At 37.2% G+C, this 22,608-nt stretch overlaps 1 protein-coding gene across 13 annotated transcripts in view; it reads left to right on the top strand.

The window, feature by feature from the left end:
* The first annotated feature begins 750 nt into the window (after nt 1–750).
* LOC117430738 (autism susceptibility gene 2 protein-like) overlaps nt 751–22,608 on the top strand; it is a 285,529-nt gene continuing 263,671 nt past the window's right edge. For 5 of the 13 annotated variants that reach the window (XM_059000560.1, XM_059000564.1, XM_059000558.1 and 2 more), the window contains exons 1-2: nt 751–1,052; nt 3,263–4,011. In XM_059000560.1, the coding sequence (XP_058856543.1) occupies nt 3,745–4,011 (267 nt within the window). In that variant the 5' untranslated portion in view covers nt 751–1,052; nt 3,263–3,744. The remainder of the gene's footprint in view (nt 1,053–3,262; nt 4,012–22,608) is intronic. The other 8 variants (XM_059000556.1, XM_059000563.1, XM_059000561.1 and 5 more) reach the window with 2 other exon arrangements.

The following is a 22,608-nucleotide window of genomic DNA, read 5'->3' as shown; positions in this document are numbered from 1 at the left end:
TTTATCTGGGTAAAGCCAAGTCAAATATCAGCATGATGTAAATTAAGTAATTTCATGTAATAATAATAATAATAATAATAATAATAATAATAATAATAATAATAATAATAATAAAATTATTATTATTATTATTATTATTATTATTATTATTATTATTATTATTATTATTATTATTATTTTCTTCTTCTTGCTACAAAATATAGCAACTTGTTGTAAATTAAATTTAAACAACAGACAAATAGACAAGTATTGTAATGAACGGGTAAGATAAGAAGGATGAAAATCTCGGTAAAAGTATTTTTCTAATGCTTATTGGCATGTGGACAACTTGGTACAGGCAGCCTAAACCGTGAAATGACCGCGGTAAATGTTTACATTACAGAAATGTTGTACACAGAGCAACCGGGAAAAGGATTTGTAAAGCGTTGCTATGACCCCTGCGTATCTGCATGTGTTCAGTATCAACGACAGTCATCAAATGGCCAGAAGGAAACAGAGACATTGGAAGACCAAACTTATTTGATGCATCTTTAAACGCAAGGGCAGCAACGGGGTTCACACTAAACAAGGCTGGCGCAATAATTATTCCATTACAATAAATAATATAGTATACACTGTCAATTTAAAAGGATGGATAACTGATACATGTACATTAAGGATGGATAACTGATACATGTACAGTAAGAAGTTAAAAAATCCCACATGCAGCACTATTTGCGCCGAGGAAGCTCATACCCTGTGAAGCGGCACTGCGGCAGTGCTGTATCCATGCGCCTGGTCTTTACTCTGGGATCGTGGAGCAGAGACTGGGAGAGAAGAGCGCTATTGCTTGCTTATGGGATTTATTTGTTTGTTGATTTAAAAAAAAAAAAAAATCATTTCAGAATCTCTACGACTTGTTTGGATTTTTTTCAACCATCAAGAGGTTGCATTTTTCCGTTTTGCAAGACGTGCTTTGGAGGAAAAAAACCCTGCTTCGTGTGTTTGTGGAAATAAAGCGGAGCTGGAATTGCAGACTGTGCCAGTTGCTAGGGTGGGCTGGACTGGCCACGGTGCGTGATATTTACTGACTGGGAAGCAGACAAAAAGGATTGAAGCGAGAAAGAGAGGGAGTGAGAGGGACAGTGGAAAGAAAGAAAGAAAGAAAGAAAGTGGGGAAAAGGGAGATGGAAAAATGGTATTAGAATTCTGGGAGCGGTATGGAATGTGTGATTTTGGGCAGATACAGCAGGATAGGTTAGAGCAGCAAGATAGGTCAGAGCAGCAGGATAGGTCTAGAGACGGAGACAGATGCTATGTGAATAGGAAACAGGGATGTATCAAGGATAAACTTAACTGGAGCATAACATTACAGAAGCTAGAAATACTAGCTAACCACGGAAAAAAAAATATGCATGCGAATAACTGTTATAAACTGCGTGTATATACAGTATCGTTACTTGTTTTTTTGTAGGCTAATCTATGTAAGATGTTAACTTTTAATTGGCTGAAAGTCCTTGACATGCACAACAGTGGCGAAATTATTATAACTGTGAGAAGACTGTACTGTGGGAATGTCAAAAACAGCGTGGAAATGTTTTTACTGAGCTGTTTTACAGAGCACTCATTGTAACATACAAGGGTAGACGACAGAATATCTTATTAGTGCCATTTATTAGGGTAAGAAGAATGGGCAGTGTTACAGTTGGAAAGACAACAATAAAAATAATTGAGGGAATAAAGTATGAAGTGTGTTTTCTTGATCAAAAAGATGTGGACAAAAATTAAAGGAAAAGGTTAATAAATACCATGCTCACATGGAGGAGGAGGAGGAAAAATACCAAGTGTAAAGAAGGCAGAAATGAATGAATACTAAAAGAAGGTGACCAGGCTACAGCTGTATAAGAAATACTTTTAAGATCAAAGCAGTGCAATTGCAGATAAAGTAACTAATCTGACAGGTGTGAGGAACATCTATTGTAGTGACAGAAAAAAAGTACTGTATGTAACAAAAAAAGGTTTAACTTACAAAACGACTTAATAAGTTTAGATAGACAAACCATAGGGGTGGTGCAGTAGTGGCAATGGTAGAAGAAGCAACAGGAAGAAGAACCATATGGACATCTTCCAAGTGCATCTCACCAAAAAGAAGGAAGTGCAGGCTGCAATTTGCCAGAATTTTTGGATTACCTTTGTGCCTGAATAGCAGACTAGAAATGGGAAGCACTCCCATTGATCATGGTATCAGATTATTCAAATCACACCAGGTGTGAAAGGATCGCCTTCATCTCAGACAGAAGATGAAGCAGGAGTGAGAAAGCGATGTAAAGGAAGTTATCACAAGGGGAAGATTGGGTTTTTGAAGGGTGCAGGGCTGAGCTTTAATATAAATGAGTGTAGAAAGTGAAAATAGTTCAATAGAAAATATAAGTGGATAGTTTGGAGACTATGAAGAATATTCTAAAGGAAAAACAAACAGACAACTTCAGAATGAAGGGGAATGGTCCCAGTGTACCAGTAACATTAACATTGAATCAATTGATTTAGCAAAAGCAAGAAAATCATTCAGGTTAAAAAGGGGGAGAAATGGCACTTACAGTAACAAACAGAAACAGGAAAGTGGATAGTACCTCAAAAAATTACATGACTAATTTAGCAGTAAGAAGATTTGGAAGTGAAGAAAACAAACTTCAGCTGTTTTAAATAGAGCACTGTGAATGTGCAAGTCTATTTTAACTTTGGTTCTGTGCTGCTGAATCATTTGTGTTTATTTCCAGACAACCAGAGATGTGGGTGACTTCTTATGTTTAGTTTAGCATTGAAGTACTGGAAATGTTTCCAGGAAAGATTAATTGGAATACATCTAACTAAACCACACAATGTGTATACTGTACACTTGGTAGTGACAAATGACAGGCACTTTTTAACACTGCAAATGGTACATGTTAACTACAGTATCCTGCAGGATAAATAGCAGGTGAGGGTATGTTTTTTTTAGGAAGAGCATCGACATTTTCAGCATTGACAATACACTAGGAGGGTGTGGATGGGTAATTAAATTAAAATTGTATGTATATAAATATCTAAATAGGATGACACCAAAACAGTATTGCATTATCCATGGGGTGATTACTGAGTGACACTATTTTGCATTATTAAAAATGTAATTACTTTTGTACAATTTGCAGCAGGGAGAGCCAGAAGCCAGGGAAATGTATAATGTATTCTTCAGTACCTACTGGAGAACATGTTGCAAATGTATGCATTTTCTTTTTAATTCTAGGAAGGACCAGTCTACACGTTGTGATTTTGGCCAGAATACACCTTGGTGGAACATATCAAGTGACGGTTTTATCCTAATACTGTACAAACAAAAGATTTGTATCCCTTGTATTTTGGAGCATTCTTTTCCTGAGATCTTCTGTTTACCATTTATACTGGAGAATTACGCCGTGCCTGGATGCTACTTTGTTACGTTTACATGGATTCCGATGTACGTTGTGAATATTGATCTTTTCCTAAAGAATCGAAATAATTCCTTTTTAGCACACCGGCTACAAGCAGTTTTTCAAACAATTGCCTGCTAGGTGATTTTTTTCTTTTCTTTACAAAGGAGACCTGTGATCAGCCATTCCTGCTTTGGCTTTCCTGGAGAAATCCATTACAGTTTTTATTATTTTGTATTTTGGAGGAATTGCAGTTCACCAGTAAGCATCTGATTGTACTGAAGCCGGCGTGGTGTTTTTTGTTGTCCTTGACTGGGCGATGGATGGCCCACGGTCTTGTGGGCTTCGGAAAAAGAGAAGGTCTAGGTCTCAAAGGGAAAGGCAGAGGTCTAAAGGATTAAAAAATAACCGTGTGAGAGCCAATGTCACTGGCTGCTCCTCCGGATCTGAGAGAGAAGAGAATACCAATCCAACCCCATCCCGTCCAAGACCACCGAGAAGAAAAAGGAAAGAGTCTACCTCGGCAGAGGAAGACGTCATTGATTGCTTTTCCATAAGCAGTTTTGTTTCACTGGAGGCTTTGGAGGTAAGAACACATGGGGATTATCATTGACTGCAGTATATGATTGGTGTATTGTCCTAGTTATAAAAGTTACTGGAATCATTACATGTAGACATTTCTACTGAAAGACATCGTGGGGTTAAGTTCATAATGTTACCATTTATCCTGGCTTTATACTGTGTAGGCTTTGACTGATCTCTAAAAAACAGAGTTCTGCATTTCAAGGAGTATGTAGTTCATTTTATACATTCATTCTTTTAAGGATTTCTCATTGTAAGGTATACAATCCTGTGAAAAGCGGTCTTGGTTTATGGTTTTCCATTAAATAACATTCCATTGTCAGTGACATATGAAACATATTAAGACATCAGTATAGTACTGTACTGTACCAAACCTAAAACTGATCAACAACGTGTGCTTCACTCATCTCGCTCCTTGGTTTTAATATAAACAGATGTATTCTTTATAGTCCACCATGTACTTTATGCATGCTCCATATTGGTAGTTCACCAGTTAAATTTATGGAGCTCATAAAACTGTTGACATTTTGCTGGAAACACTACCAGTCATGCAATTAGAATTTTCCCACTTGGGAACATGAATAATAATAATAATACTAGACACTGTCACTTCAGTTATATTATTCCTGATGCTAATATGGTTTAATTCCCTGCTCGATTCTTTGTAAAGAATCTTTACTTTGCATTTATCTTACAGATATATATATATATATATATATATATATATATATATATATATATATATATATATATATGGGTGTCAAACAAAGTAGGTGAGTGAAAAACATAATCACACCAATACAAGAAGTATATGGAATGTAACTTTATGAATGTTGCCTTTTATACTAGCAAGAGGTTATATGCTGTGTGGGTCAATTGCATGTGACCTCTGCACAAGACCCATAGTCTGGTTCATTATCTGGTGTATCTAATTACCCAAAGTTAATGTTGGAGGTGTCAATGCATTGGTCTTTATTTTCTTGCAAGTTAGATGGGTTTCATTGTTGTGTTGATGTGGGGAGTTCAGGTATCCAGATTTGTTATTTAATAACTCAGCACTTACTTAACAAAACAACAAACATGTTCAAACACAACACACACACAATTTTTCTTTGCTGTGTAAAAATGAATCATGTCTACAAGGGAGTCTTTTTGATGGCTACCTGTAAAAGATGTTTTTGTGATTGGCTCAGTATACTTGAATGTGGTGTTAATTTCTGACAATTTACTTGCAGCTGGCTCTTAAACATGTTTCTTAAGATTACATTTCCCTGAATTAAAAGGCCAGGAAGAAACATTAAAAACACTGCATCTTATAACGTTTCCTAACAACTGTGTCTAGCAGTCATTTATCTAAGCAGTATCTTGATTCTTAACTGATATGTCTTGACTGGTTTTTAGGACAGCTCTTTGTAGTGCTGCCTGGTGTATACAGTGCTTTAGTAGCCAGTTCCTGTAGTTTGTGGTCTAATACCCCAGTCACAGCTAAATAATGACTGACTCCTACTTTTAACACATGCTAATTGGGCATTATTTGGGTAGGGTGAAAAGGGTATACATCTCTTTATGTATAGGCCTACAGTTAAGAATAGTTTAACAGAACCTCATCAGCACTAATGTTAGACTATCAAACCTTACCTTAATTCCAAGATTAGTGCTAATTGGGGTCTATGGTACTAACCATGTGTGTGAATGAGTAAATGTAGCTGCAGATTCTTTAATGGGTCAAAGGCTTGTTTTGAAGTTTGTGAAAGGAACAAATAAGAGGTGATCCACATCTGAAATACAAAACTATTGCCCACCACAGATTTGTTTAAAAATGGGTACTGGCCTCTCTTTCTTTAAAGAGATATTAATTTTGGTGTTCAGAGTTCAAATGTAATGTTCCCGTTCAGTGCATTGTAATCACAACGTTCCACTTGTACGGTTGTAGGCATCCTTTAAAAGTGAACTGACAGCAGCAGGACGTTTTTTTTATTTTTTTATTTTTTTGGTGCTCATGTTCAAAAGCAGCAGTGCAGAGTGGCAGTGAATTCTAGTGCTTACAAAATGACACAATTATAGAGCTTCAGCATTGTTAAAACCTGCTGAAATCCTGCTTCTTAAGGTGCAAAGCAACGTCTGTGTTTGGCAGAGGCTTTTGGCTATCCATTTTAGCAGAATGTGTTCAGAATTCGACATTCTTTTTTTTGTGTGTGTGGAATATATTCATACATAACCTAAAATTATAATCAGAAGACGACAGATATGTAGTGGCACTAAAAAGAATATATAATTAGACAACTTGTTTGTCTGTGTCTTTTGTGTTATAGCAATACTATAATTGTATGTGTTTTGCAAACCTGTATAACCTCATAGTGCTGCAGGTACAGCGTTAGGAGTAGGAGCCTGTCTGTTTGGATCACAGAGTGATGCATTGGCAAGCAGGTTGAAATGAGGGAGGAAGCTTGTGTCCATCCATGGATATGAAATACAGATACTGTATTCCCTAATGCTTCAATCATTTAGGCAGATACATTTATACAACTAGGCTCCCAGACATTCCCGTATATTTCACAGTGCTCATAAAACATTAACACAGACGCGAATTGCATTTTTATTTCCGTACAATTAGTGGGCCCAATTACATTTTAAGAAAATGTCTGTGTGCCTCTTTCTTTTACTTGAATCTTTCTTGCAGAGGTTTCATAACCAGGGAAAGACAAATATTTGGCTGATTTGGATACAGCATCCTTGAAATGCAGCCTGTGCAAGTCATGGCAAAATGGGTACTGCAGCACATAATTACCTCCACACTCATGCGTTTTGTCATATTATTCCACTCTTCAAGGACGGCACTGCCATAGCCTGTGCTGACAGGAATGGAGGTATTGGAAAACATGTGGACATGTAACGGCATTAAACAGTATGGGGAGTACTGCAGATCACAGGGCTCCAGAGCAGGTTACTGTGTCTCATTTTACAGAGCAGGCTGTTGGGTATTCGGCTGTTGACTGAATGGTGTCATGTTATTTTCTCAAGTATTAACAACATTCTTTCCGAGATGCTCAGAGGATTGCTTTCGAGTGACTGCATGCCTCTTCTGGACTCTCTGGAAATGTTGCTGTTTTTTAATAGATCTTATTTATGAATCTCTTAGAAAAAAAAAAAAAAAATATATATATATATATATATATATATATATATATATATATATATCTATATCTATATCTATATCTATATCTATATATATCTATCTCTCTCTCTCTCTCTCTCTCATATATATATATATATAATATATATACACACACACACACACACATACATATACACAATATTGGTCCATCTGCCCTTAAAATGGTGCGGCACTGTATATTTCGGTATTTTTAAACTATATTTGTGTTGAACACTTTAAAGTTTTGCTAATGGTGGAACCCACCCAAGGTAAATCGGTGTTTGTCTCACTGGGGGTAAATCAGGTTGCGCAGCTTCTGCTAATGTAGGGTGATCAGTGGGCTGTGCGTGTGCGTGTGTGCGTGTGCGTGTGCGTGTGCGTGTGTGTGTGTGTAAAGCATGTATTTGCTATGTAATTTCTCACTAACCTACCCTTAGTAAATCATGTTTCTGAATTCTGACCTAACCGTCTTGCCATTACCTGAATACTTTATACATGTTAAATTGGTCTCGCTGAGATTAAATCGTATTTTAAACTCCTTTCAGAACTGAAAATTGCCTTTGCTCAGATAGATGATACTTGAGTTAGTTGTAGGTTGCATCAGTATTTATAATGCTTTTTATATCGTTTATCCAGCAAGGGGGTTTCTTCAAGGCTATTTGAGTGCCACAGGCAGAAAACACATTTTCTAATTTGCCATTGTATCAGCATGTGCTGAAAGAGTAATTCCGCCACATCAAGTACAGGTCAGGTGGCAGTACAGCAGGCACTCTGTAATGTGATTAGGAGGAGAACTGAATTCGGAAACAAGGTCACAGGGTTACTTTAAATTAGTGCATTTGGAGGGGAGAAAATTAGTGTGTAGAGCACATTTAATGTTGTAGTGTTTTTTTTTTTTTTTGGCATGTAAGGGGGTAATTTATGACACGTTTGTCCACAACAGTATCATATTTTTCAGCCTGGAGCAGAAGTTGTATTTTATAGCCAGTGGATTTATGCAGCCAGGGTCATGCATTGAAGCAAACTGAAAGTACAGTATTTAAGACACAACACAGATAGTGGAGGGAACATATCTAAAAATTCTATAATAAAAAAAAAGAAAAAAAGCATTTTTATTCATTCCATTACCAGTAAAATGAACTAGCTTTGATGAATGTTGTGATGTCTGTGTTAAATGAGATACTGTGAGACAAATTGTATGCCTTGCTCTCTGGGTTATTATATATTTTTTTCTTTGTTTTGAGTGAAGGCTCTCCTGTCTAGTTCTGTAAGTGGCAGTCGGAGTGTGGCGGTTGCCTGTTCATTGTAGTGCTTTATTCATTTAGAAAAGCATACAGGAATGTTTCCGTTTTATTTGCTTAAAGCTGAGACACTGCATAGACTACAGTGCAGGGTAACTAATATCAAGACTCTTTGACTGAACAAACCTACATTTCGATATGTCGAAGGCAGGCACCTAGAATTGAATAGCATCACCTAAGCACCTCAATACAGATGTATATTAAAAAAAGCATTTCAGTAATTAAGAAGCACTAAGAAAGACTGCAAACGTGATATAACGTAGGGGTGCATTGAATAAAAGAAGTGTCATTTTAAAGCTAGTTACTCGTTAATGTTAGACCACACACCAATTAGTCTCCCTATGCTTTCATTTCTACACAGAGAACCCCTTCTCGTTGTTTCAAAGTTAGGTAAACTTGTGAAAGGGTAATCTAAATGGTTAAGGGGACTGATGTAATTGCTGGTGAGACAATATATTAAAGCCTTAGTTATGTTCATTGCAGTTCTACAATTACTTGTACAATTGGATCGTAATCATGTCTAAATACTGTGAGAAGAACTGGAGAACGAAATTGAAATTATTTCCAGATTTTCTAGCATTTTTATTTAATTTACTGTTTCATTTGCTAATAACACATGTTGTGTGTGTTTTTGTATGGATTTGGGGATATGGCTTGGGGTGTTTATTTAACTGTGAGATGGTAGCATCAGACAACTGAAAGGCTCTCCAGGGATGCATACTCAAGCCAGTCGTGTTTTTCCTTGTTTTTTCTACCCTCTCCCTCTCTCAGCTAGCTGCTGAAGTACCACCAGCTTTACATCCTTGTCTTCTACATTTTGTGACCTAGTCATGCTTTTAACAGGGGGTGCTGATTTGGGTCAGCTACTGTACAGCTCCGACTGTGCTTTCTGAACACTTCCCGACAATGTGCCTCAGACTACCCTGGAGTGACCATCCTCTTGGGAGGAGAGGGAGGACTTGAGTGTCCATGCCCAAGTTAAAATTTAAGGTGGTGCTTGTAACTGTCCAAAGACAGGTTGAAGCCTTCACAGATTTGAACCCAAGCCCTCAGATACCAGACATAGTGGATCTTTGGACTGTTTTCTTATTTAAACTCCTGTCCACTTGGAGTTTGTCCATTCTGGTTTAAACTGCAGTACAATGCATAGAATGACGTATTAAATAATGTTTTAAATTGAAATAGTTCTATGCTATTGTGTTTACTGCATCGATATGTAGAGTGCTATATATGCAGTACTATGTACCTCTACATATGTATTAAAATAAGCCACACACTTGCGTTTTCTTCCCATGCTTAAGGCATGAATCCAACCATAGCCCATGTCCATAGATCAGAGCTTGTTTTAATAAGCTAAACATAAAATGAGCTTGGACTTTATACCACGTATCAGTTGTTAAGATGCAAGTATTGCTAATATGCAAGTATTTTGAGTTATTTCACTGTAAAAAATGGTGCAGTTGTTATTAGTGGGGTCAATATATTGGTCTGACTTCTTCGTAGCTTAGCCTTTCACCACTGTACCCAAGATCCTGTTTGAGTAATTATCAGGGAAACTTGTCGGATGGGCCGGGAATTCCATGTGTGCAGCGCAGTGATTTGTAGAAGAAATGATCCCTGTGCATTCCCTGACGGAGAGGAAATTCATTTACAAAGACCACGTTTGCAACCGGATGACCTGCTGCGGCTTGGCTATTTAAAGCCTCTGCAAAGTGATGACTCCTGCATGCTTGTTAGTGATATCAGATAGATGGTGCGTGGTATGCCAGTCCTGCGGTTTGTCAATTACTTTATTAAGCTAGCGATGTAACACAACTTGCCAGATTGTGCATCATTTAATTGTTATGTTTTTCTCCTAAAATTATGTTTGTTTTTACCACTTGCAAGCACACCGCTTACTGCTGAATTCCCGGTGTTTAAATAATGTATTAGGGACATTTTGAATGTCTGGCAAGTGCCTTGGTTAAATCTTAATGTGAGTGTGTTGTTTCTAATGGGATAAGATTGCTTGGCAAGATGTTTCAGAGTAATTTAATTGAAGCAATGAGACGTGCAGTGTTATGGGACTGATGTGGAAAGGGTCATGTTAAGAGAGCGCTCTCTTCAGACAGTAACTGTTAAAGGAAGTCAATAGTTTCACAAACAGAAATGCAGTTGAATGCTGTAAACACTTTTGGGCCTGATTCACTATTCTCTTTTTTTGTACTGTGTTTTTATTGTATTCCTATTTTTAAATACAAAAAACAAAACAAAAAAAGAACACACACACAACCACCTATGTTTGCAATAAATTCAAACGTTTTAATTTTTTTGTTGTACAATTACAGTATCTCCAGGCCATTTTAATAAAACAATCTTTTTTTAAAACTACGGTACTAGTTCCTAACACAACAGTAGGTAGACTAGTGACGTTTTATCATCTTTTCCCATCTGTATGAAACATACATGGTTACTTTTGAGGAACAGTTTATACTTAAAAAAAACAAACAAAAAATAAATAAATGAAACACTCATTTAGTTATATTTAAACAAAATACCGTAAAGCCATAAATATTTGGCGAACCACACTCATAAAACCTATTTATTCCAAAAATGTTGTTGACCTGTTGTACTGGTAGTAGTATATTACTTCATTATATGTACAGCACTAAGGTATTCAAATGTTTATGCCATTTTTTTTCATATGCAAAAACCGCATCATAAAAGGCCTGCAATTTAATGTATGGCTTTACAGTATATAAAGTCATATTTACTATCCAACCTTGCCTCTCATTATTTTGTCCTTACTCATATATTAAATATGTACTGCAGACTCAGCTAATAGTGGAAAATTAAATGCCCTTTGAGAAGATTATTGTTACCTCCAGGGTGCCTGCGGCTTCGGGCATTATAGCCCCCTGTCGGTAACAATAGGCTTAATTTTTCACTATAGCCCTCCTCTCCAGTCCATATTTACTATAATATATATATACCACTTGTCCATTCACTGCAGGAGATTTGTTTTATATTTAATGTGTTTGGCAAAATTATTGAAGAAGTTCAATAAATAATCACAGGGGAAAAGCAACAGCTAGATTAACATCAAGTTAAAGCATTGTAGGTTTTTTAAATAGACCCCATTTCATTTCTATTGTACTGTGATTGATGACCTGAGTGCTACCCCATTTTGATCTGTTTGTCTGTGCTGCTGTAATATGAATTTAAATGGAATGATATTTAGAGTTTGCTGATGTTGGTGTGTGTATTAGTCAGCCCTTTCTTCCAAGAAGTTTCAACAGCAATGCTTCTTGAAAGGCAGGACTTTTATTTAAATGGTTTTATTTTTTATCAAAATGATCGAGTTGCGTCCATTGCCGTTATTGACCTGCAACCACTTCAATAATGTCCCAGGGTATGTTTTGTTTTGTTGGTCAATGTCTGTGTTCTGGTTTCATAATAGCAGTATATGAATCAATGTTTCCAAGAATTTTAAACTGTAGCTATTTATAGCAAGTACAGAAAAGCTGGTGTGATGTCCCAGAGATTTATTATACACATACATTTATTTAGCAGTGTCAAGTCAGCGCCAGGATTTAGAAAACATTAGCTGTGAGTTTAATTTAATTTACTCTGTGTGGCCTAAACAGTCGCCCGGTCAGGAAGCGTATGTAGTTCACCAAGACCTGGAGTGCAGAAAAAAATAAAAATAAAAAAGTGATGCTACTTTATCATATATTGGATGCATAACTGCTGTCATTTTGAAGGAGGTGGTTTTGTGAGGGGGAATTTGGCCAACTCAAAATGACATTGAGAAATGGGTAGCCTTACAGAGGAGACCAGCTTAAGCGCATACCTGTAGTAGATGTAATGGCGAGCCGTCGCGTTTTATATTTTGCAGCTATATTTTTGTGCCTGCGCTTTTATATTTTACATTGGGAAGCGCAATCTCTTCACGTGAGTGTAATATTTGTTTATGGAAGGGTTGCTGATATGAAACTGCATCTGCTAATGTTTCAATACAGTATGACAGCTGACAGCTGTCAAATGTTATAGGCTCAATCACTGGGTCTGTTCATCCACTGTATTTTATCTCTGAATGTATTCCCACAAATCTCAAGCCACCATACTGCACCAAACACATGCGTTCTTGAGTTATCAAAGTGGCCTTACTGGTAGCCACAGAGCAGAAGTGCCAATGAAGCTGTTCCACTCAGTATTAACAAGGACTGGTCTGAGCAAGAACCTGTTGACTCTCTTGTCTCAGTCAAGTACTTGCATACATTTAATTTTATGGCAGACATGTATGAAGTGAGCTTTTCAATGAAAACTAAAGTGTACATTTTGTATATAAAAAAAGTGATTTGTTTGTTTGTTTTGTGAAATATGATCTCTCATTCAGTTTGAAGAAAATGTCCTTGAATTCCAATCGGATAAGGTGTTAATAGCTTGATGTCTGCATGTGTGTATGAGCCAAGGGCCTGCAGGGCATTCTCGCAGCGTTATCGCACAGTAACCAGCTATTATAATGCAACAGTGTATTTTCACAATAGCTGCTGTTATTTCATATTACATTTCGAAAAACGGTTTGTCTAATCCCTAGTGTATACAACTGCATTGTTGTCAGCAAAGATATGCTCGTGGCACTTGGAAGCGTGTATGTTCTTGTAATTGAATATCTTAGCACACCAGATGCTGTATATTTTTCTGCTCCCAACCAGGCACTTTAAACAGGTAAACCATCAAAAAGCAATAGACCAATAAAGGTCTTTTGCTGCCAAGATTATATTTTAAATTACAATACAAGTGAGTGTAAATAAACAAGGTTGTTATCTGCCACTTGAACTGCAATGCTGTTGAGCTTATCCTAATTTAATAAATGCAATGTACTGCACAACATCAACCTTCAATTTTATATAGTGTCTTTTTTTTATATCTCTTGCCGGTGCTTCCCAAAGAAACAGAGAAAGCAGATTCAGATGTTTTACAGTAGTTTTGTCTTTTTTTTTTTTTTTTTTTTTTTTAGATTTCCCTGATCGTTTCATGATGTTCGCTATGATTGTGTCGTATTTCTCTGTCTGCCTTTACCTGGCTTTGAACTTGCTTTGAACTCGTTTAGAGAATCCCAAGTGCCAGGACTGAATGGACATTCCTCAACCCATTCAAATCATGTGACAGTGTGGTCTTCAACTCTGTCTGTGTCAAAGTAGAGTAGGTGGCTGGCAGAATTGAAGCTCACACAGTCACATGATTCGAATGGATTGAGGAAGGCTGTTCAGTCTTGGCACTTGGGATTGATTCTTCAGAAAAACTCAAAGCAAGCTCAGAAGCAGGTAAAAGCAGATTCAGAGACACATTATAAGGACTAAATGTATTGGAATTAGAATACATAACCACTTTAGAATGATTACAAACACCCTGAAATAGTAAGGGAAATGTAAAAAAAACTACTTACTCTAACATGTGTACACTGAAGAATGAGTTGGTCGTTTTGGGTTACATAACAACAGAAATATAAACTTGGTTCAGGCACACAAATAAAGACACCAGTCCATCCCGTCCTCTTTAAAAACCCTGGCCATATTACACAAGAGTACCAACATCCAGCTCCACCGCTGTACATAAAATGGGACATAACTGCAGGAACACCCCACCCCACTGCTAGTCAGTCCTGGGCCAGTGAATGAAGCAATATTGACCTGCTTTCCAGTGTAACCTGTGCCAGATCTCCACACTAGATAGGTCCTAAATTGGGATCTGGTCATTCCCTTGTAATGAGAATAAACAGTATCCAGGGATGCACATGCAAAGTTCATGGTTTAGTGGTTGTGCATATGTGGCTGTGAATTGAGGTCATAGGATGAAGCAGTTCTCTTGGGTTTACTAAGTGGAAGAAAATATGTATTTAGAGTAAGAGAAAATAAAAGGAGACTTCAGTTATAAATTACAAGGGATGGGATTCAGCTGTCTGAGTGTTCAGTCTTTTGTGTGTACGTATGATTTTTGATTTAGTGCCAGAAAAAACATGATTTTTTTCCATTCTTCTGTGTTTCCATTGTTATTAAAAAACAAGCACACATTCCAATAAAAGAATTTGTGCAGCGTTAGATAATTTCTCTTCAAAGTATCTAAGGCTGAAGTACAGCACACTGTAATTACAAAGATTTATTTTTGACATATTGTATTGATTTTTTTTTCCTGCTTTGTAAGAGAAGAGCCTTCTGTGAAGAGTATATTAAATTCCATAAAAGAAATAAAGTACATTTTTGCCAGATGAGTTGTCAGCAACATTTTCTCAATGGGAAAATTATGTGACCAGTGCCTTATTTTACATTAGAGGTAGCTATTAAATGTGTCTGTTAATGAACCAGTAAGTTATTTAATAGGAACCTAGTCCATCAACTTATGGACTAGAAAAACAAACTCGTTTCGATGTATAGCATATTTATTTATACATGTTGGAGTCATGTAGTGTTATCATTTTAATACCTTTTTTAAATAAAAAAAAATGATCCCAGTTTGTGTGACGTTTACTGTGGCAGGTGTGCAGGACTACAAAAGAACAACATACTGTAGACCCTACTTCTTGTGGGGCTGGCACCTGTCGCTGTGTAAAGCAGTCGGGGTCTGTATCCTCCCAGACGAACATGTTGGTGCAGATTGCCTAGGTTACTGTACAGCAGGTCTCTGGTGGGAGAGCTCCCTGTTTCGAATATCCTGTGTGCTGTATGTTTATGAGGTTCGTTGAGTTCCCTGAAGGCCAAGGGAGTGGAAGTTATCTGTATCTTTCATATCATTTGGTCTCTTTAGCTTGGTGACATCATGCGTTGTATTGTGTGGTGGTGTACATATGGTGGTTCTCGTCAGCCATTTAGTGCCACGTGCAGCTCAGGACAGTAACAGGGATTTGCCAACTCTTGCCCTGGAGGACTGTTCCACACCAGGTTTAACAGGTATAATGAAATGAGTGCTTTAGGACCTGGTGGCTGAGTTGGTTCAACTATTCAAAACATGGCTGGAACAAATACGTGGTCGGGAAGGACCAGAGTTGCCCATCCCTGTCCTAAATCTTGCTAGTAAGTAGCACTAGGTAGACTGTTGCCATAGTGAAATACAGTTCAAGAGATTTGTCTCTTCCAGTAGGAATCATGAAGTGCAGCAGAGCATTGATTGCATTAGAGCAGAGCACATAGTGCATAGGCTACTATTTATACTACAAGGCTGGACTAATCCATTTTCCCTGCACCCAGTCCTGGTTGAAATACCTGGTACCTGCTAAGCTCTCCTCCAGTTAGACCTTTCAGATAATTCCTGGAAAAAGGCTGTTTGGTTCATTGTAGGTTTAAGGAGCTTGATTTGCTTACAAATTGGATAAGAAAACAGTAAAATGCACAAAGAAAACCCTCTCATCCTTCAGTGTCTCGAGATGGATTTAAAATGTAATCTCCTTTTTTTTTTTATTAATTTGAATAATGAAAGCTCCATTTCCATGCCGGAAGTTGTTATTTCTCGTAACATCACAGAGGTTAAAACTTGAGTATCTGGTGGATTTGTTTAATCCTCGTTCTGATAAATATGATTACTGTAACTCACTGAGCATCACTACCTCACTGTATTTTGATTATTTGTTTTCTGTTTTAATTTGGGTCTGGAGGTTGTGGTAGAACTGAACAGCTGTGTTTAGGGAAACCATAGAGCTCTGTGCTACGTCTGTCCTTTTAAATTAGGAGCACAAACACATTATGAACAGACACATTTTTGTGATTCTGTACAATATTATTTGAAGTAGCAAAAACCCTTTTTTGTTCTTTTAATCATTGCCGTATTATTATTTTGAACATATGCCATAGTCAAGCGTTTCCAAAGGCAATGAACTTACGTGACAGATTTCTAAAATAAGATGGAGAATGTCAAACGTGCCATTTCATTTAGGAGCAAAGCTTTGGATGTCAGCCCTGTGAAAGGTAGACATTCTCTTTGTGTTCACAGGCATGGCATGTCTTGGAATCCTGCCAGCTGATGAAGCAGTCTGCAGTTCTGCCCTTTCCATTCACCGTAGCATCCTGACCATGTGTAGAGCCTATTGAATATGTATACCACTTCAGAAGGGCATGTGTTGACATTCACTAAGCAATGCTGAAGGAAATTATCATGTTAAATGATTTTAATGCACTTGTGATATTTATTTGTACATGGAACATGAATTTTAACATAAATAATGTCTCTCTCTCTCTCTCCTCGTCTGCGGATGCTAATTAATACACTTGTGATCAAAACAGCTAGTTGTATATTGTCCTTGAATTCTGTTATTTGAATAGAAGCTGTAACAACAGCAATGACAAATTAAAGCGTACACAAGTGCCCTGTTTCTGAACTCCATTCAGTTGCGCTTGAGCGGTGTGCAAATTGTTTGTAAACAGTTTAGCTTTTTAAAAATGAATGTGGTTAGTTTGTTTCTTGGGAGATTTGAGAAGTAGACCGCCTCTTTAAATTGTGGATTTTGTTTCTCACAAACCTGACTTTCCCCAAGTAAAAACTGCTTCAGAAGAGAGACTCCCGGTTATATATATATATAATATATATATATATATATATTTTTATCACTCAGAGAAGATGGTTTATACCAAAAGTAATGTGCCCCTTTTTAAAAATAAAAAAAGCTAAATTAAACTGTTCACATTACCAAACGATTACAGCATGGGGTTTATTTCAATGATCTTAACAGTGGAATCCGTCTTACTATCTAAATAGCAACATCTGTATTAATGATAGAAATCCAACTGGTGTTTTCTTGTTTTTTAAAACAATGTTGCATATTGTACTTTGGAGTAATGGCCTTGATTAAATCTGCCCCCTTTTTTTTTTACTTAATCATTAAAAAACCCAGAGCCTTCATTGCACTTTGATTTAGTGACATTCCTTTGTACATTGCTATGTGAGAACATGTAGGCTCATCAAAGACATCTTTGCTCAACAGAATATGTAAGAACATGCCACCCACCTAGTATCTGTACTGGGCGCGCACTCATGAGTTTGGGAGAAGAACAAAAATAAATGACACGTGTCGTAAGGTTAAGCCTCCTGAGAGCGGGAAGTTGACTCGTCTTCACTGCCATACTTCACAGCTTAATAATAAGCAGTGTGCATGGGCAGACATTAGCTGGAGCCTGCCTGAGAGAGGGGGTTAGTTTCTGTGTTGTGCATCGTCTTAAGACGAAATTACTAGGTAAGAATTTAAGACGGTTACGAGAAAACATTACTAAATATTATTTAGCATGCGTTATATACCTATAAATCTAATTTCAAGCTTAAAAAAAACCCCCCAAACGTTCCTCACACCCCCAGAGAGTTTATGTAATTAAGTTGTTTTTAATGTGAGACTTGCGGGCGTTATTTGTTATATGAGTAAATCCAGCATCTGCACAGGTTAGTATTGCATGCTGTATAATATGTGTTTTAATGGTAAAATTAAAGTAAAATTCATAAGCTCAGCTGAAGTTTTCAATCCCATGTTTGTTGACATTGAACATGTATACTAGGGGTGTGTAATTCTGGTCCTTAGGGCCCAGAGCCTTCCTAGTCTTTGTTTCATCTAGTTTACCCTTTTTGTTTGAACCAACTTAACCTCTTTTCAGGGTCTAATCTGTGAATTATGTAACGATACCTATAAACACTGGAGGACTCCGGACACCCAACACCCTGTGTCCTAATACATATTTTCGGGCGGTGTGATTAATATTTTTTTGAAGAGTGCACATTACAGGAAAGAAATAACACATTGGAGACAGTAATTTATATTCTGTAGCTAACCCCTACTTTAATAGGGGAAGACAACCTCTAGCCTTATTTTGATTTCTGTATTCAGTGGTCTCTTCAGTGCAATGGAAATTCAGTTTACGAGTTTCATTGGCAATATATCAGGGCTCATTTGGACAGTCACCACAGGCTCATTTGGGCAAGCACTATTGGAGGTTTACATTTCTCTGCTCTCAAAAGATTATCAGAAAAGACTCAATTCGCTGTTGGTTTTATAACCCAAAAGCTGTCTGGTTTCAACAAAAATGCACTTCAAACTTGATTTTTGTTTTCCATAGCAAGTAGAAACAGACTTTGATACAGTGGATTATGAACTGTAAAGGAAATACACATTTGGTTTATGCATGCATTGGAGACTTTGAGGTGCAGATTTGATTTCCGGAGAACCCTTCCTTATGAGTTGTTGCATTGTGATGTCAGGTGGGTGAGAAGGGTTAAAATAGAAACTGGTAAACAAACAAATAAATAGATTCACATCATTGGTTCCTAAAATTGACAGGAATCCTTGCATTCAAATACTCCGTTATACAGTACATACCATCTGGTATCTTTGGATAACTAAACTTCTTAACCATGGAGAATGTAAGACTAGGAAGGATAAAGGAAGAATTAGTAGTGTTAAAAAGACGAACCTTCCTTTGCACTGTGTATTTTTAAACTTGACATTGTGACTGTCAAGTCTTCCAAGGCTACAGCTGACAGCAAGCAATGTTGAATCTGTTTCTTCTCATTTTCAGGGTCTTTCATCTTTCATCTTAAGAATTACTTTGCAAGTGAAATGTATTGGGGTTGGCAGGGAGATCTATAAAGTATAATGTGAGGAACCGGAATTGAAACTAGTTAGTTTCTCTGCAGCGATTCAGTATACTGCCAGTATTACAAATGTCTTGAGATTCAAATGATTGCTAGTAAACTATAATGCAATCACGTTCAATAAAGTAAACTCTTATTTGGTATTTAAGATTAATTTTGGTGAATTTACTATTTACTGGAATCAGTTGTATCTGGAACTGACTTGTTTTAAAGCTTAAGTTCATGCTTAGCAGATCCTCAGTCAGAAAGTGGGGCAATAGAAAATAGGATTTTTATTTAAATTATTTTTTTAATAATATAGGGTTGATGAACAGGGCTAAATCTAGGAATGACAAACAAGCAAGAGTATTTATGCACTACATTGCTGAGGCAGCTTCGAGACAAAATAAAAGGTACAAAGTTCCTGTCAGTGATGTCGGATGGTTCAACCCATAGCAGTGTCACAGTATATGTATGATTCTGCCAGAAAGGGCTGGTGACTGTGCAGTGTGTGCGCATGCAGTCTGTGGAGAGGGCAGATGCCCAACACATCTCAGAAGCTATATCCTCACTCATAAGACAGACTGTTTCAAACCCTGTTGAGACTGCTCATAAATGTTTTGCATTTTCTTTTGTTGTCGTCGCCCTCCGCAACGATGTTGGCCGGTAAAATGTCTGTGTGGCCGGTGGATTTTTCCATCCACCAGCCATGAGATATTGTTTTGTAGTTTCTTTAAATAAAAGATCTAAAGTATGTTCGTATAGTTTTTTTTATTTGTATTATCTCAGTTCTAGGTGATTTTTGGCCAAAGCTGTACAGTATAATCCAGTTAGTTGGTCATGAAATGAGTCGGTGCTAAAATATATGGCAGTGGGTGCCCCATTGGTGGAAGCAGCCATCCTAGACTGCAGTTAGAACCGTGAAAAACAAGGACCACCATGTCACACAGCCTTCAGGAATGGTAAACTTACCTACAAATAGAGCAACGTTCTGTCAATATTTGCTGTCATGTGCTGTGTGTTTAAAATTAAGAGCCCCATTCATAGTTATATCTGTGGAGAGGTGCGATATGAATTATGCAAATTTGATATGCCTTGAGAACAATTTATGTCACAGTGGCATACTTGATTCATTTGCTGATACAAGGTGAGATAATAAACACTAATAGGAGATTTCAGGCTTTGCCTCAAAACTTAATAAATGCATTTCGCTGGGTGTTTTATTATCTTGTTGTCAAATATGGTTTCATTAGGATAAAGAAAATTGATCCTCTGCGTGTGAAATCCTGTTAAATGACAGTATATCCTGGAGCAGAAAATGATAATGTGTTTTTTTTTTTTTTTTTTCAATAGTAGTTAACTTGGCAGTGCTATATAAATGAGTAGCTGTAACATTTAATGATGTGTTTTTTTTTTTCAACTGTTTTTTGAGTAGATTTGACAGGTTTGATGGATTGACTCATGCTGCACTGTTATGATTTGCGTGTTTGATGAATGATTAATTAGAGAAATAATAATTTATAAATTGTGAGTGAACTAGGCATTTAGCCCTGCCGGTAGGGAAATCCTTGCTCACGGCACCTGTGTACAGCATTACGAAACTTGGAAACTGGTACTGTGGGCTGTGTGCTGCTGAATTTATAGGAGGCTCTGTGTTCTGCAAGATTAATTACTAATGAAAACTCTCATGTTCTAAAGGTTCAGGCTACTGTATCTCTAAGCAAGCACACCGGTATTGTAATTAATTTTTTTAGGCACGGAGTTAAAACTACTGTACAAAGAAATTTCATCTCCGAAATGTGTGATTGGGTGTGTGAAGATGTTTTCTGTATTTGAAGCATAATATCCTGTCCTAAGTCAGTCATATTACAATCGATGTGTATTTAACATTTTCTGTCCTTAGTACAAAGTCATTAAAATGAGCGGTCTTCAGATTGCAAGGAATTTTGTTGTGAAATGTAGGGCTCAAAAATGGCATAACAATGGCAAACATTGTACAGAACAACAGGCTCTGTGCTGAATTTTTGCTTGTATTCCCAGCAAAAGCAATTTTCAGTTGAAACCTGTCTATTTTTCTGCTAACTACTGGGGACACTTTGAAGAGTGGAGGCCCCCATTTAAAGAATCTAAAGTACCCCAAAGCTAGAAGGAAAAAAAACCCTGGCATATCAACAACAGATTGCATGGGCTGGGAATACTGGTTTCAGAGCCATATGTAGCAGTGCCCTTAGGGTGACCCTTGTTATTATGTTATTATCAATGTGACTTTGCCTAGTCTGCTTGAACAGCAACCTGTGTCCCGTAGCTTTGGGAGATGGTGTCCTCAGTATGGCTCAGCTGCCTCATTATCATGGCTGTTACATGCAATGCTGTCCCTTTCACGCATGTAGCCTCGTTCTATAGCTATCAAGTGGGATTACGTTCACTGCTCATAGCTTTTTAGAAATTCAAGCACAAAATAGAAATGCAAAGCAGAAACATCTTAATTAGCATCGTTTCAAAAGGAAGCTCCCTTTTCAAAACAGACACATCAGATTGTGTGAAATCGGCACCAATAGGTGGGATGAATATGAATGTACGTTATAGTTTAATTTCTGTTTAGTGGAGATTGATGTACAGTACTTTGACCTGTGCTTGACTTGATGTTCCTGAACTGCTGGCCAGTGTGTGTCGATTTGATCCCCAGAGTGTTGACCTGTCAAATAATCAGATAGTGCTTTTGCTGAATCTCTGCTATTAGACAGTACTTTCAAATTTGACAGAACTATTGGCTAAGAGTACAACATCGAGATTTTAGAAATACTGCTAATAAGCTTAGGTGTTGATTTGATCAACCATACCCTGTTGGGGTAAGCCACAGCTGTATTTTAGAGTATTTTGCTGTACCAGGGATTGATTGCATCAACCACTTTTTTATGGGATAATACACACGGTGGTTGATGCAATCCAAGGGCATTCAACAATGCTGTAAAATGTTCTGAAACAATGTACAGTCGTAATTGTTTAAATGTAGTAGCAGACCATGATCGTTTGTGACTTCTCCCTGTCTCCTCTTTTTAAACTAATGAATCATATTACTTTAAAATATACCCCTGGATTGTAATTGTGAGACTGCACCAGACTGGAAAGAAGACCTTGTTGATAGTCTAGTCAGGACACAAGCTGCATCCCGCCTTGAAATCTCTTTGCCACTACCAAAAGGGGATTGCTGTGTTCTACAGGAAACCACGAGAGGTGCTGTTTTTAAATACATACTAATAAATTCAAATTAATTAGGCACATTACACATTTAAGCGGCACTTCAGCATTTAAGTGGGATTTGATTGAAACAATAGTGGCGATTTCATTAATTTTAGTTCAGAGCACACGTGTAAAGCAATCGTAGAACTTGAATAAAAAAAAACATACAACAACTTAACAATTGAGCCGTCCATGGCTTGGACTTGCAGAATACATCAGCACTTAAAAGGACAACATGAATGATATTTTTGGCCACTTTGTCTGACATGCTCTTCAACTAGCTTTCAAACCGCAAATGACTGTACAGTACGTTGATTTGCAT

Source organism: Acipenser ruthenus, chromosome 26, assembly GCF_902713425.1.
Source record: "Acipenser ruthenus chromosome 26, fAciRut3.2 maternal haplotype, whole genome shotgun sequence".
NCBI lineage: Eukaryota > Metazoa > Chordata > Actinopteri > Acipenseriformes > Acipenseridae > Acipenser > Acipenser ruthenus.
This window is presented reverse-complemented; position numbering and strand designations above follow the sequence as displayed.